Here is a 14,113-nt window from a genome sequence, read left to right as displayed (position 1 = left end):
TTGGGAAGAATGATGGCGCCGCCAACACCCCCTTGCCCCTGGAAATTGTACCAAACAGAAGATGTGCGAGAGGGGCGGGCGGACGTTGGAGCGATGGAGTGACGGCGGAGAGGCAGAGACCGACTGGGGCTAAATAGGAGGTGGCATGGCGTGGGTGGGGGGGATGCGGGCGTGCCACGGCCGGCAAGCGGGCGGGAAGAAGACGACTGTCACACACTGACAAGCCGGCTCGTTCCCGTCGGTATACTCTACTCACCCGTTGGTTTTTTTAGGGGTAAAGCCAAGATTTATTCATGAAAATCCACATGATGTGGGATACAACTTTGGTCATGAGGCACTCCAAACCACACATGGCGCCCCGGACCTCTAGCAAGTGAGAACTTGGCTAATCTATGTGCTTCATAATTCACAGCACGACTCTCAAACGTAAAATTACATTGAAAATTGGATGATCTAATGGTTATCTCCTCAATAATCGCTCCGTAAATCCCGTGTGATCTCTTGTTGATATCCGATACAACTTGGCTGCAGTCCGACGCCACAACAAAGCTCGTTATGCCCAAATCTTCAGTCAAGGATAGTGCTTCCCGACATGCCACTGCCTCAAGGGTGGCCGGGTCTACCACCCCTTCAATAACCAAGGCAGAGCTGCCCATAAAGTTTCCCCACTCGTCCCTGCATACAGCCGCTACTGATCCTCCTCGTCTTGTCAATACTCCAACATCCACGTGAATTTTGCAACTTCCCGCTGGTGGCCTCTTAGGCCGACGCTAGCCAGGGTGGCCTGATCCCGGAGCGTTTGCCCTCCCCTTATCATTGGGCTTCAGTGCATCTAGTTCAGCAATGAAACTGATGACGAAACCGTGGGTAGCTTGGGGACTCTGAAAGATGGACTCATGGATAGCCTTACGACGTGCGTGCCAGATTGCCCAAAGAGTGACAGCAGTAAGGACAAAGTGCTCATGTGATAACAATTGCATCAGTGAAAACAACCATTGTCTTGCGCTTGGTTCCTTGTTCTCTATGATTTTATGTGTGATATCCTCCTGCATTAGAGCCCACACACTTCTTGAAGATGAGCATTCCAACGGAGAATGGCGCCAAGAGTCCCGCGCTCCACATAAGCTACATTGATCGGAGTCAGCCATGTGGCGATGTGCCCTCACATCATTTGTTGGCAAAGAGTGTTTTGATAGGCGCCATAAAAACATCCGAATCTTCCCCGGAACTTCTGTCTTCCACAATCTTTTCCAAGATCCCTCTTCTGCAACTGCATTTGAGGTTCCGGCCGCTCCCTCAAGCCATGCTTCCCTTCTTAACTTTGTTGCAACCAGCATCTTGTAAGCTGACTTAAATGAAAAGACTCCGTGCTTCTCATAATGCCACGCCCAGAAGTCAGGTATGTTACGAGTACACAATGGAATCGCAAGGATAACCTGTGCATCGATTGGCATGAAATTATCTTGAATAACCTATCTATTCCAGGAGGCCGTAGCGCTTATGATGAGCTCGGAAACTCTGACCGGTGGATTCGGTGTTGTACTACCATATGGGCGGAACATTCCCTCTCTAGGGAGCCAGTTCTGGTTCCATATATCGGTTGCTTCCCCGTTCCCGATTCTTTTAATCAACCCCTGCCGAAGGGTGTCCCTGCCTTCAATGATGGCGCGCCACACTTGGCTAGGGTGACCACCCAGCGCAGCCTCGAGAATGTCCGAGTTGGGATAATAAATACTCTTGAGAATACGTGCACTCAAGGTCTCGGGATTCTGCAATAGTCTCCATGCTTGTTTTGCCAACATTGCTAGGTTAAAGAGCTCAAAATCTTTGAATCCTAAGCCCCCCATGCCCTTGGGTTGTGTCATCGTTTTCCATGACACCCAATGAGGCTTTCGTTTTCCTTCCTTACTTCCCCACCAGAACTTCCTGATAAGCATATTGAGATGTTCACATAAACCTCTGGGAAGCTTAAAACAGGACATAGAGAAAACCGGCACTCCTTGGGCCACAGACTTGACTAGCACTTCCTTTCCGGCCGAGGAGATCGTGCGTTCAATCCAGCCCTGGACCTTGCTCCACAGTCGATCTTTAAGGTACTTAAAAGCTCCATTCTTTGAACACCCTATGTCAGAAGGCATCCCCAAATATTTCTCATTGAGAGTCTCATTTGGGACTTGAAGTATATCTTTAATCTCTTGTCTTACCGAGTCAGGAACACCCTTGCTGAAATATATGGATGATTTTGCATTGTTTATCTGTTGCCCCGTCGCCTGACAGTAAGTATCCAGAACATGGTATACCTCGTTAGCCCCCACACTATTTGCCTTGAAGAACAGCAGGTTGTCATCAGCGAATAGGAGATGGCTCACTGGCGGCGCCGTAGGAGCAACCTGTAGACCACTCAAGTTGGATGACTCACTTTTGGATTTTAACAGGCACGAAAGGCCCTCTGCTGCAAGCAAGAACAAGTATGGAGAAATCGGATCCCCTTGTCGGATACCACGTGAAGGTTTAAAACTTTGAAGTTTCTTTCCATTGAACATCACCGAGAAAGTAACTGTGGATACCAGGCTCATTACTATATCAACCCACCTGGAACTGAAGCCCAGTTTAAGCATTATAGCTTGCAAGTACGGCCATTCCACCCTGTCATATGCTTTCATCATATCCAATTTGAGCGCACAGGACTGGTGTTTCTTGGCCTTATTCCTCTTCATGAAATGCAAGCACTCGTATGCTGTGATGATGTTGTCTGTTATCAGACATCCCGGGACAAAAGCTGGCTGCTCCTCAGATATAATTTCAGGAAGGACTAGCTTCAATCTGTTGGCGATCACCTTTGACGCAATCTTATACAAGACGTTGCACAAATTAATTGGACGAAATTGGGAAAGTAGCGTGGGGTTTTTTTACCTTTGGGATCAAGACCAAAATAGTATCATTAATACACTCTGCTGATTCCGTTCCTTCAACAATCCGGAGGACTGCCGAGGTGACATCTCCCCCACACGTGTCGCAATGGTGCTGAAAGAAATACGCCGGGAAACCATCCGGACCTGAAGCCTTAGTGGGATACATCTGAAATAGAGCTACCTTGACTTCCTCTTGGCTATATGGAGCATTCAGAGACTCGTTCATCACTGCGGTGACTTTGGTAGGAACTGTTTCAAGAACCCGTTCCATATCATGCACTCCCTCTGAGGTGTACAAGTCCCTATAGAAAGTGTTAGTCAAGTTTTCCATCTCTGAAACATTTTCTGTGAGCTCGCCATTGGGTCTCTGAAGGGCCTTGATCTGGTTCTTCCTTCTTCTGCGACTCGCCCTTAGATGAAAAAAGTACGTGTTCTTATCTCCATGCATTAACCATTCAACACGTGCTCGTTGGCGCCATAAAATTTCTTCTCTGTGATATAGTTCGGTGAGCCTTTCTATTATTTTGAGCTCAATATGCACAGGGCCAGATCTATTTGGGGATTCGCGCAACTCCTGTAGCTCTCTTTTCATGCGCTGGATCTCGCGCCGAACATTCCCGAAGTGGGTCCTATCCCATGCAGACAAATCGGAAGACAAGGACTGGAGCTTGTCGCTGATTGAGAGAACAGAATCCCCCGCTCCATTCGCCCATGCACCCTGGACCACGGGCTGCAACCTCGGATCGCGCTCCCAGGCGATTTCATATTTAAAAGAGCGAGGGGCCCTCCTGCATGCGCCATGCACCAGCCTCACGTAGATGGGTAAGTGATCGCTTGTGGCCGCTGTTTTGTGCTCGTCTATGGTTGATGGAAACACAATGGTCCAGGCCGGGTTCGCCACTCCCCGGTCAAGTCGAACACGCGTATATGTGCCTCCAGTCACTTTCTTCTCAAAGGTCCATCCTATGCCAGAATAGCTTATATCCATAGGACCGCAAGTATCAAGCGCGTCCCTAAAAGCATCCATCTGAGCTTGGCTCCTGCTTCCAACTCCATCGTGTTCGTGGGCATGCAGAACTTCATTGAAATCTCCTAGAACAAGCCAGGGTATATCGCTAGCGCCCACGATTCCCCTAAGCATGCCCCAAGTCTTATGTCTTGCGCTTACTTGTGCTTCTCCGTAGACGAAGGTAACCCTTATTTTCACATCTGCTAGATCATCAATCACGTCATCAATATGGTACTGAGAATAACCAACAATCTCCAACTTTATTTCTTCATTCCAAAAAACTCCCAAACCACCACTTCTACCAGAACTACTAACAGCAAAACTTTTATTGAAACCTAAAGAACCAGCCATGTTCTCAACTCTAGTTCCCTCCATTTGAGTTTCCAAGATACATAGTACAGAGGGGGCAAACTGCTTCGTTAGATCACGAAGCTCTCGAACTGTCGCGGGTTTGCCAGCACCGCGGCAGTTCCAACATAAGAGACTCATTGCACTGGGCGGGACACCCCTAGGGAGCCCGCCATACGCGCATCAGAGTGTTTGTTTGCAACCATGTTCTTTCCGTTGTTCTTCTCATTAGTAGTCAAGCTTGGTTTGTTTCTTTTCTGCTCCTGTTTTGAAGATGGGCTCGGTGGCACCTCTTGAGCTGTTGGACCCGTTGGTGGTGGGCCCCATCTGATGGCCTGACCCACGTAGTAGATTCTGTGGTGGGCCGGGAGCTCGGGAGAGAGCGGGCCGGCTCGAATGAAGCCCGATGAGTCCAGGCCCGATCGAAGTGGGCGGCTCCTTCCTCAGAAGCCCACGGCCGAGAGCAGACGGACGGCACAGCAGACGGAGGAGAGAAGAGAAAGCGAAGCTCCCGTGCTCGCGCGACGACGACGACGACGACCCCGGCCGCGGCGACGATGAGCCCCCTCCGCGCCCTCCTCGTCCTCGCCGCCGTCCTCGCGGCGTGCCTCGGCCCCGCGGCCGCGGACCAGCCCGGGTAGGCCCCCCTCGTCCCCGCCCGTTTTTCCTCTCCTCTCCGATCCGATCGGCAGGAGGCTGTAGCTGACCCCCTCTCTCGCCTCGCCCTGTGGATGCAGATCCGTCGAGGGATACACCATCGCCGGCCGCATCAAGATCGACGGTCAGTGCCCTCGCCCCCATGGTTCGAATTAGATGCATCTGGTAACTTGTTCGTGCGTGGGTAGGCGGGCGGGATCCAGCTTCGTGCTCGGCTCGAACCTGGCCAATTTGGTGGAATTGTCTCTGGGGCCTGTACATGGATGGGCGCGTGATCTAAGTAGGGCCTGTACATGGATGCTACTGATCTCTCTGCTACACCACCATGCACCGCCGTTGCTTAGGCAGCATGCTACAGGCACATCACAGTAGCTGATTTTATCCAACTTCATCTTCGAAATCTGAACCGCGTTGGAGCTGCGCTGTGGCTACTGTTTGTTTATGTGCTGCATCCTTTTGTTCTGAGTATCAAAACCAATCGACAGATGTAGGAACATGTTTATTCAGTAGCTTGTCTTAGAGAGAGGGGAATTGACGAATTGTCCAGATCCACACAGGCACATCAAAATGCCTGTCTGCTAGAATACATGTCTGTTGATAAACGTGCTGCCGCAAGTGTTCAAAGCCAATGCTTCTTGGCCAGGATTTGGGGTATTTGAAAGCGCACAAAGGAATGAATGCTGCATGGCGTTTCTTTGGAAGTATTGTCTTACTAAGAGCATTCTTGGCATGTGTATAACCATCGGATTTTGGCGCCGTGTTATTTCAGCTCATTGTAAATTGCTAAGGCGGGTTACTATGTTGGTTTCCTTGCATTTGGATAATTGATTAGGATTTCAGTCAGATCTTGTCATGCATCTTGCTTTTTAAGTGCACTTAGAGATTATAAGTTCTCAATGTTTGTGGAGCCGATACATACTAATGTTCTCCCGTGAGGTCCACCTGATGTTGTTTTTATCTGTTGTGCTTATAGCTGCAAGGGGCTTTGGTCTTCCAGCCAAGACATCAAACACGAAAGTGATACTTAATGGTGGTCAGAAAGTTACATTCGCCAGGCCAGACGGCTACTTTGCCTTGTATCCTACGAAAAACATGTTATACCATGCCCTTCCAAACTACTTCGACTTCTCTTATGAGGGGTAAATTACTTTTATTTTAATTTAATCAATTTAGTCTGTTCTTTCATGCATCATTGTTTTAAAATTGTCCATTTTTCTAAGAATACTTTTCTTTTTGAAAAAAAGATACAAGAGAATCTTGCGAGAGTGATATGTGAAGAATTTGTTGATGTCATTATGTGTCTAATTATAGTTTATTGTATTTGTATAAATGTTTCACTGTTGGCAGCTCATGTGCAATGTTAGCAGATCTTCCTGTGCTTATTGTTACCCCTTGACCTAATATCCTTAAGCCACAACGTGCCTGCTGGGACACATTTGATAGAAGTCTCCTCACTTGGCTACTTCTTTTCACCAGTGAGTATTCATTAGAAAATTTCATTGTAATATGAGCAGAATGGGCACTAAACAGTTGATTCTCTATTCTGTTGTGTGATAGGTTCGAGTGGACATCAGTGCCAGGAATCCAGGGCACATTCAAGCAGCATTGACTGAAAACAGAAGAGTTCTAAATGAGCTTGTTTTGGAACCTCTGAAAGAAGAGCAATACTATGAGGTGTCTAATGCTATAGTTTTTTGTTAACCTATTTCCTCGCTGCTTGCTGTTATTAAATCCTTTCTTAACCAACCTATGTGTCTATCTATTTTCCCCAGCCGAGGGAGCCTTTCAACATTTTGTCCCTTTTGAAGAGCCCCATGGGTATGATGGTCGGTTTTATGGTCCTAATGGTCGTCGTTATGCCCAAGATGATGGAGAACATAGGTAAGTGGCAATAAACACATTTCAAACCTTTTACATCCAAGAAAAAACTAGAAGCTTCATGTTTGTATATTAAGCAAGTAGAAGCTTAGCAGATCAAGGCCCATGCTTAATGAGTTCTATACACCACATATAACTGTTATAAACGTACAAGCCAAGATATAAAATTCAACTTTGCTGTGCATGTTCCATTTGTTATAGTTTGAGCCCATTCAGAGTTAATAGCAACATTAAATGACATGTTTGGTAATAATGTTTTCAAAATAGAAAGAAGTAACCTGTGCTGATTTGTATTTAGTGTGTCTGAATCTATGTTGTTATAATATATGTGCACTACACGGTACCTGCCTTTTCAGCTGATCTATCTACAGTACATTGCTTGCTGCTAAATACTTTTTGTGTCAGGCTGTTTGTTTCGTTTTAATACTATATATGGTTTTGTAGCAGTGACACTTACAATCATAGCTGTTTGTTTCTCTAATCAGTTTTACTTTATGCAAAATACATACTGACAGAAACTAAGAGATGTTATCTACTCCCTCCGTTCCGAATTACTTGTCGCAGATATGGATGTATCTATATGTATTTTAGTTCTAGATACATCCATTTCTATGACGAGTAATTTGGAATGGAGGGAGTAGTTTATTAATATCTGTAATATATATGCTTCAACGATACTTCCTGGCAATGATTTTCTGTTGATTTCACTCGTATACCTTCCTCACATCCCGTCTGTTTTATTCTTGAAGATCCCGAGGAGATAAAGCAAGCTCAAGAGCAAATGAGGAACTCACCTGTTCCATCCTTTTCTGGCTTGCTAGCCAGAGCAAACAGCTAGATGTAGAACATGTGGACAATACGTCGCTTAAGTTTATGATGCGACAAACATCCTTGCCAAACTGCTTCACACTCGAGTCATGGGAGGCTGGGATAAGGTGGAAACTCTTTTGCCCACTTTTAATGTATTCTACTGTATTCTAAGATGTAATAGGTTTGTAATGGAGAACCGTCTGAAACACCTGGCTGAACTAGTCATGAAATATTTGATTTATAGCTCACGTCGAGTACAGTGTGTCAACTTGTTAACCATTTGAATATTGAATGAATGCCTTGGTGAGTCATTGACTATCGGCACAGATCCTGATGCTGACCTTTGGTTGATCACAAACACCACCAGAATATGAAAAGAAAAGCAGATATGTTAACTGATACTATGGCAGGCATGAGGTTGAACTCTTCTCCAGGGCTATGTAGGACTCGGTTTCCTGATAACATTTCGTGGGTACGAATTTGACCCTCTTCATTTATGGATGATACTAGCTGTGTGGTCAGTCAGACAAAGTAGAGTCCACATCCAACCTTGTCAATATGTTATGGATCTGTCATTCTCTTTTCCTTTTTGAAAACTTCAATCTGTTATGATGATGCATTCCAGAAGCTATTATTTTTAGTTCGGGAAGATGACGTGTCTCACTCGCAGGGCATGATTGCGCCTCACCTTGGTTGGTTCTTGGTGCACCCTAGTAGTTTGATAGCATGATATGGAACCTATTTTGCAAATTGCAAAGTACGAAAGTGACTAGAAACTGATTCCTGGTACTTCTGTAAAACCTTTTGTCTAATCATAAGAGAGACTTCGGATGACCGTAATTTTAGGACATGTGTGCATCTCTCCCAGAGAGAGAGAATAAAGGTTGGTCTGCCACCAGCTCCATTGGATATCTGCACCTCTTTTCTGGATACTGAAAATGACCACATACTTTGGAGGCAAGACAGATAGGCATGAAGAGGTGGTTTAAGATCCAGACGTCCACGCATCTCCTAGTGCTTACTATAATTTATCTGTTGTACACAGTGTGTAAATGTGATCACCCTTCTTGATGCCTCCTCATTTTGCTTTTGTTTAGGTAGATTACCCTTGACTTGGTGTCCATCATCTAGAGACTACAAGCAACACACCTATACTTTTGTAGTCTAGTCATGCAGGAGTAAGTAGATCTTGACATGAAAAGTAAGTATAGAATTATCATGAAATGGACCTGGATCAGTCTCGTGACACGTGCCTTAAAACCTGTAGTAAAAATCAATTTGGACTGCGAATTCGGTAAATTATCTAATCATAAGAGAGACTTTCTGAATGTGAATGCCCTTCTTAGTATCTCCCCATTTTTTTTAAGTATTATTAAGTAGATCACCATGACTTGGTGTCCATCTGGTGTAGTCTAGTCATATAGGAGTAGGCTGAATTTGACATGAATAGTATATTACTCCTATGAAATGGACCTGAATATGTCAATCCTGACACGTGCTCTGAACCTGCGGCGAAAATCAATTTCAACCGTGTTACGGGAAATTTATCATATTTTTTGCAGCCATCCCCGACCGAAGTCCATAGCATAATAACCCCGGAAATATACGCCTAGGACTAAAGTCTCCTCTAAATGGCAAGCTGGAAGTAAGCTAGAAACCGAATTATTTGCTGAAAACCCTCCTTGGTTTGACAGTTGGGCACCATGTGGTCACCAGATAGAGCCACATAACATGTTATGCTAGATTACAAACTTTGCATCCCTCTCACTATAACTGCACACAGCTGGTCACACTCACCACCTAATAAGAGGGGATGGGAATCTGTGTCCTCCATTGGCCTGGGGAAGGATAAGGCCTGTCAATGGGGGGCAGGAAATGCCTGAACCAGATCACACCTTGGGAGGGTGAGCCTGAAAGCCTGAGGTGATATGTTCCACCCTCAGAATCACACACTTTTTCCTGCTGGATAATGCATGATATATGTGTATGTGATACCACTTGGCAGAGGCGGGGTGTCCCGATCTTTCGATGAGATGATAACTATCGATTTGGTGGAGACGACTTTGACGATCCGACTACAAACGTGCAACGACGTTGTGCCTTAGCAATCGCTAAACCAACTCCGAGAGGTTATTGACCACGCCGGAGCACGATCAACCTGACCATGAAGGTCTATTCCTGCAAGCAATCGAAGAAAAAGCAAGAATATGATAAAAGCAATCTGAATATCGCGAATATGTATGAAGTATTGATAATGGTGGGGATCCGAAAAGTGGTCTTGGTCTGGTCGTTGGACACAAACGAAGCACACGAAGTTGCAATGGCTAACTTTTAACTAAACAAATCCCAAGGAAAAGCTACTAGATGGATCTACTTATATAGGAGCAAGGGGTGGCGGCCAAGGAGGTGGGAGGACGTCCCAAGGCAGCCTAAAACTAAATCTAGGTCGTACAAGGCCAATGGGCCCAAGCGGAGGTGATGTAACACCTTTGGACTTGTAGTTTGACTCGGATTCTGCTGCAGCATCAGATTGTTTCGTCCACAACTCAACGCTCCGGACGAATTTGAAGGTGATTCCAATTGGGTTGGAAAGTGCACGAAATCTAGTTTCCAACAAAAAAAGAATCACCCAATTCGGAGTCCGCATGAAAAACTTGTGTGCGTTTTGAGTCAGGTATGTCTGTGTAGTCCGAATCTGAATTCAGAACGTGAGAGACTTGGACTCTATCTTCTCTTGGGCCAAAAGTGACGTGAGAGAACTTTTTGGACAGCAAATAAACATCTCTTTCTTCCTTATCTTCATATGTGGATTGTACAAATGTCCCATACACCTGCAATTAGACAAAACACAAAAGTGTGTGAAGTATTTTTGTTGTGGATAACATAAATAGATTATTGAATAGTTTGCACTAGAAATCACCTGACAATATGCATATATGCAATATTTTTGGTCATATCCAAGGTAGTCATGAAAATCTAAAGCCAAAAAATTAGCACAAGAAGTAGAAGGCATGAAAATATTGCAACTCAGTTTGCACATATAAGTGAAGCTCTTATTCATTTCAAAAGATTGTCAATGTTCATCACTAAACCATCCCAACATTGGTGAATAAACCTTACTTGCATCAAATTTACATGCTACAACATGCTTAAATAAGCAAACATGCAATAAGTCATTCAACACAGAATCATCACCAAGATTAGAGGTCATATCAAAATGATTAAACATTGGTTCTTTTGCATCAATAGTTAATTCAATGGGTGCACTCAAAATTGTTGGTATTTCAGTTGTTTGATCACATGGCAAAGTCAAATTATCAACGTAGTCCTCTAAAATAGGTGGTGTGATCAAAGTAGTGGGTAGCTCATCAGATGGTGCATTCAAATTGACAAGGCATTCATCATTCTCATGTAGAGATGGAAGATCAATACCTTTGTCATTACCTCTTATGATCAACTCAGATGATGTAGCCACTCTCGGGGGCGATGTGTCACATGGTGGAGGTGATGTAGTCCTGACAACAACGGATGTGGTTGTCATAGTATGCCTAGTAGTTGAAGGAACAATCATATCAACTCTTGGAATGTGCACCGTGCGCTTGTTCTCCTCGTGGCCAACACGTCGTTTTATTTTCTGTTCAGCTTTGCAAGCAAGATGAAACAAATGGTCCATAGGATAACACTCTTCATGAATTAGTATCTCTTGAATATCACGGTTTAATCCTCCCCAAAATCTATCCATAAAATCATCTTCACTTTCTTCTAAAGAGGAATGCAACAAGGTAGTTTGTAAATCATCATAATATTTTGTTACAGTTTCACTACCTTGTTTTAAGTGTTGCAACTTCTTAATCATGTCACGAGTATAATAAGCAGGGACGAATGTATGTCGCATGGCAAGTTGCAAATCATCCCAAGTAGTAGGTATATAATCAGGGTGTAACCGACAATATTCACTCCACCAAACCAAAGCATAACCAGTGAAAGAACCAACCGCAACCTTAACCTTTTTATGTTCATCGAAATTATGGGAAGCAAATATATTTTTTATGTCGAACTCCCATTCAATATATAAAGCAGGTTTAAAATGGCCATTAAATGGTGGTATAGATACATTAACCTGATCATGTGCATTTGGATGTTTGTGCACCTCTCGTGACGGTTGTGGTATTTGCAAAGGTGGTGGCACGTTTCCCGTGATCGACAAAGCCCATGAATTGACTCTGGATCCTGTCATGATTAGTAGAACAAGAAACAAAACCCAAAAATAATGTTCCTATAACTACTAGGATGTGGTGGTAAAACGCTCACAGTAAAGTAAATATCAATGTCTTACAAGTTCTTACCATGCAGCAGGCGGTGATCGGCAACCAGCGGTGTCAAGTAACTCCGAATATTGAGTAAAGCGATTGCCAGGGGAGCGTACGTATACACGGTGTAGAAATATGTGGAGCTGGGTTGGCTATATATGGTAGCAAAAGATTAGCAATAATCAATTCAAAGATGCAATGTTGAATAAACGCTCAAGTACGGTACTGTGCTGGTCCTAGGCTAGACCGGACTAGAGACGCGAGCCTAGAACACTAATAAGGTCACGGCGTAGCACAACTAGCATCAATGAAGGATACTAAGTAGCTCTTGACAGCAAGATATAAGTGAAGATCACAACGGCAGTGAAGATAATGATGAAAAACAACTGCCAAGCAGGATATACAACAACTCTCTCTCCAACTTTCCTCTTGAAAAGTTTGAGACAATTTTCTGATAAATTCTTTCAAAGAATGCTACTAACTCAAGCTTTCCAATGCAAAAAGAATCACTCAATTCCGAGTTGATATGAGGAGTCAAAGAATTCTAAAACTGGCCTGAAAAATTGGAACAAGCTGTGTTCATGAACTTCGGAGGGCAAAAAGACCTATTTAGAAGCCGATTTTGAGGTGTCAAATATTGAACTAGCTTCTGCAACTATTTAGATGCGGCTCGTCGCTATCTTCAATTTGAGTACTCACGGAGCCAAAACTGACTTCGTATGAGGAAGATACACCTGTTTTACTGAACAGTGCGCAAAACAGATTCCAATCCGAATTCAGGTACGAGATTGATTCTAGATAGATCCAATTTTTTTTTTCTTCTCTCTTTTTTTTCTCACGCCTTTTTTTTCTTTTTCTTCTCCCTCTTTTTCTTTTTTTTCTTTCCTTTTTTCTCTCTTTTTTTTTCTTTATCTTCTTTTTCTCCCTCTTTCCAAGACAAACTAGATAAGATGCAGATTCGATCAGGCGAAGATGTGAGTGACCTCAACTATGATTATGACAATAAACAGTGCGTAGCACATGGTGGAAATTGGTGGATGGGATGGTGGACAGTGGATGGGATAATGATGCAGCGGCTGCGTGACTAATGTGAACAGAACTCGAAACTCTAAAGGAACTAGACACTAAGACCAGCAACTCGACACAGCGATGCAACCGATAATTCAATAATGCAAACAATGAAAAGAATATTGCAAAGGCTCAGTCTGGCTAGGACAAAGGATGAATAGATCTAACTTTTGTTTTGTGGCTTTTTCTTGGACAATAGGTAAGAAAATAAATTTAATCTAGGAAAAACTGGAAATTCTCACCGAGCAACCTGAAAACTGATACCACTTGGTAGAGGCGGGGTGTCCCGATCTTTCGATGAGATGATAACTATCGATTTGGTGGAGACGACTTTGACGATCCGACTACAAACGTGCAACGACGTTGTGCCTTAGCAATCGCTAAACCAACTCCGAGAGGTTATTGACCACGCCGGAGCACGATCAACCTGACCACGAAGGTCTATTCCTGCAAGCAATCGAAGAAAAAGCAAGAATATGATAAAAGCAATCTGAATATCGCGAATATGTATGAAGTATTGATAATGGTGGGGATCCGAAAAGTGGTCTTGGTCTGGTCGTTGGACACAAACGAAGCACACGAAGTTGCAATGGCTAACTTTTAACTAAACAAATCCCAAGGAAAAGCTACTAGATGGATCTACTTATATAGGAGCAAGGGGTGGCGGCCAAGGAGGTGGGAGGACGTCCCAAGGCAGCCTAAAACTAAATCTAGGTCGTACAAGGCCAATGGGCCCAAGCGGAGGTGATGTAACACCTTTGGACTTGTAGTTTGACTCGGATTCTGCTGCAGCATCAGATTGTTTCGTCCACAACTCAACGCTCCGGACGAATTTGAAGGTGATTCCAATTGGGTTGGAAAGTGCACGAAATCTAGTTTCCAACAAAAAAAGAATCACCCAATTCGGAGTCCGTATGAAAAACTTGTGTGCGTTTTGAGTCAGGTATGTCTGTGCAGTCCGAATCTGAATTCAGAACGTGAGAGACTTGGACTCTATCTTCTCTTGGGCCAAAAGTGACGTGAGAGAACTTTTTGGACAGCAAATAAACATCTCTTTCTTCCTTATCTTCATATGTGGATTGTACAAATGTCCCATACACCTGCAATTAGACAAAACACAA

The 14,113-nt window shown here is 44.1% G+C and overlaps 1 protein-coding gene across 1 annotated transcript; it reads left to right on the top strand.

Annotated features, from left to right (window-relative positions):
* Nucleotides 1-4,741: 4,741 nt before the first annotated feature.
* On the top strand, nucleotides 4,742-7,932 carry LOC119329898 (ER membrane protein complex subunit 7 homolog). The gene is made up of 7 exons (XM_037602997.1): nucleotides 4,742-4,906; nucleotides 5,007-5,050; nucleotides 5,900-6,002; nucleotides 6,338-6,401; nucleotides 6,484-6,600; nucleotides 6,699-6,807; nucleotides 7,554-7,932. Exons 1-7 carry the CDS (start codon nucleotides 4,827-4,829, stop codon nucleotides 7,640-7,642), a joined length of 606 nt encoding a protein of 201 aa, XP_037458894.1. The 5' UTR covers nucleotides 4,742-4,826; the 3' UTR covers nucleotides 7,643-7,932.
* Nucleotides 7,933-14,113: the final 6,181 nt, after the last annotated feature.

Source organism: Triticum dicoccoides, chromosome 7A, assembly GCF_002162155.2.
Source record: "Triticum dicoccoides isolate Atlit2015 ecotype Zavitan chromosome 7A, WEW_v2.0, whole genome shotgun sequence".
Taxonomy (NCBI): domain Eukaryota; kingdom Viridiplantae; phylum Streptophyta; class Magnoliopsida; order Poales; family Poaceae; genus Triticum; species Triticum dicoccoides.
Note: the sequence above shows the minus strand (reverse complement) of the source record. Positions and strands in the feature narration are given on the sequence as shown.

Coding starts and splice junctions, on each gene's coding strand:
- LOC119329898 (XM_037602997.1), top strand. CDS start 4,827: ATGAGCCCCCTCCGCGCCCTCCTCGTCCTCGCCGCCGTCCTCGCGGCG. Junction 4,907..5,006: donor GCGGCCGCGGACCAGCCCGG/GTAGGCCCCCCT, acceptor CTGTGGATGCAG/ATCCGTCGAGGGATACACCA. Junction 6,808..7,553: donor CAAGATGATGGAGAACATAG/GTAAGTGGCAAT, acceptor TTATTCTTGAAG/ATCCCGAGGAGATAAAGCAA.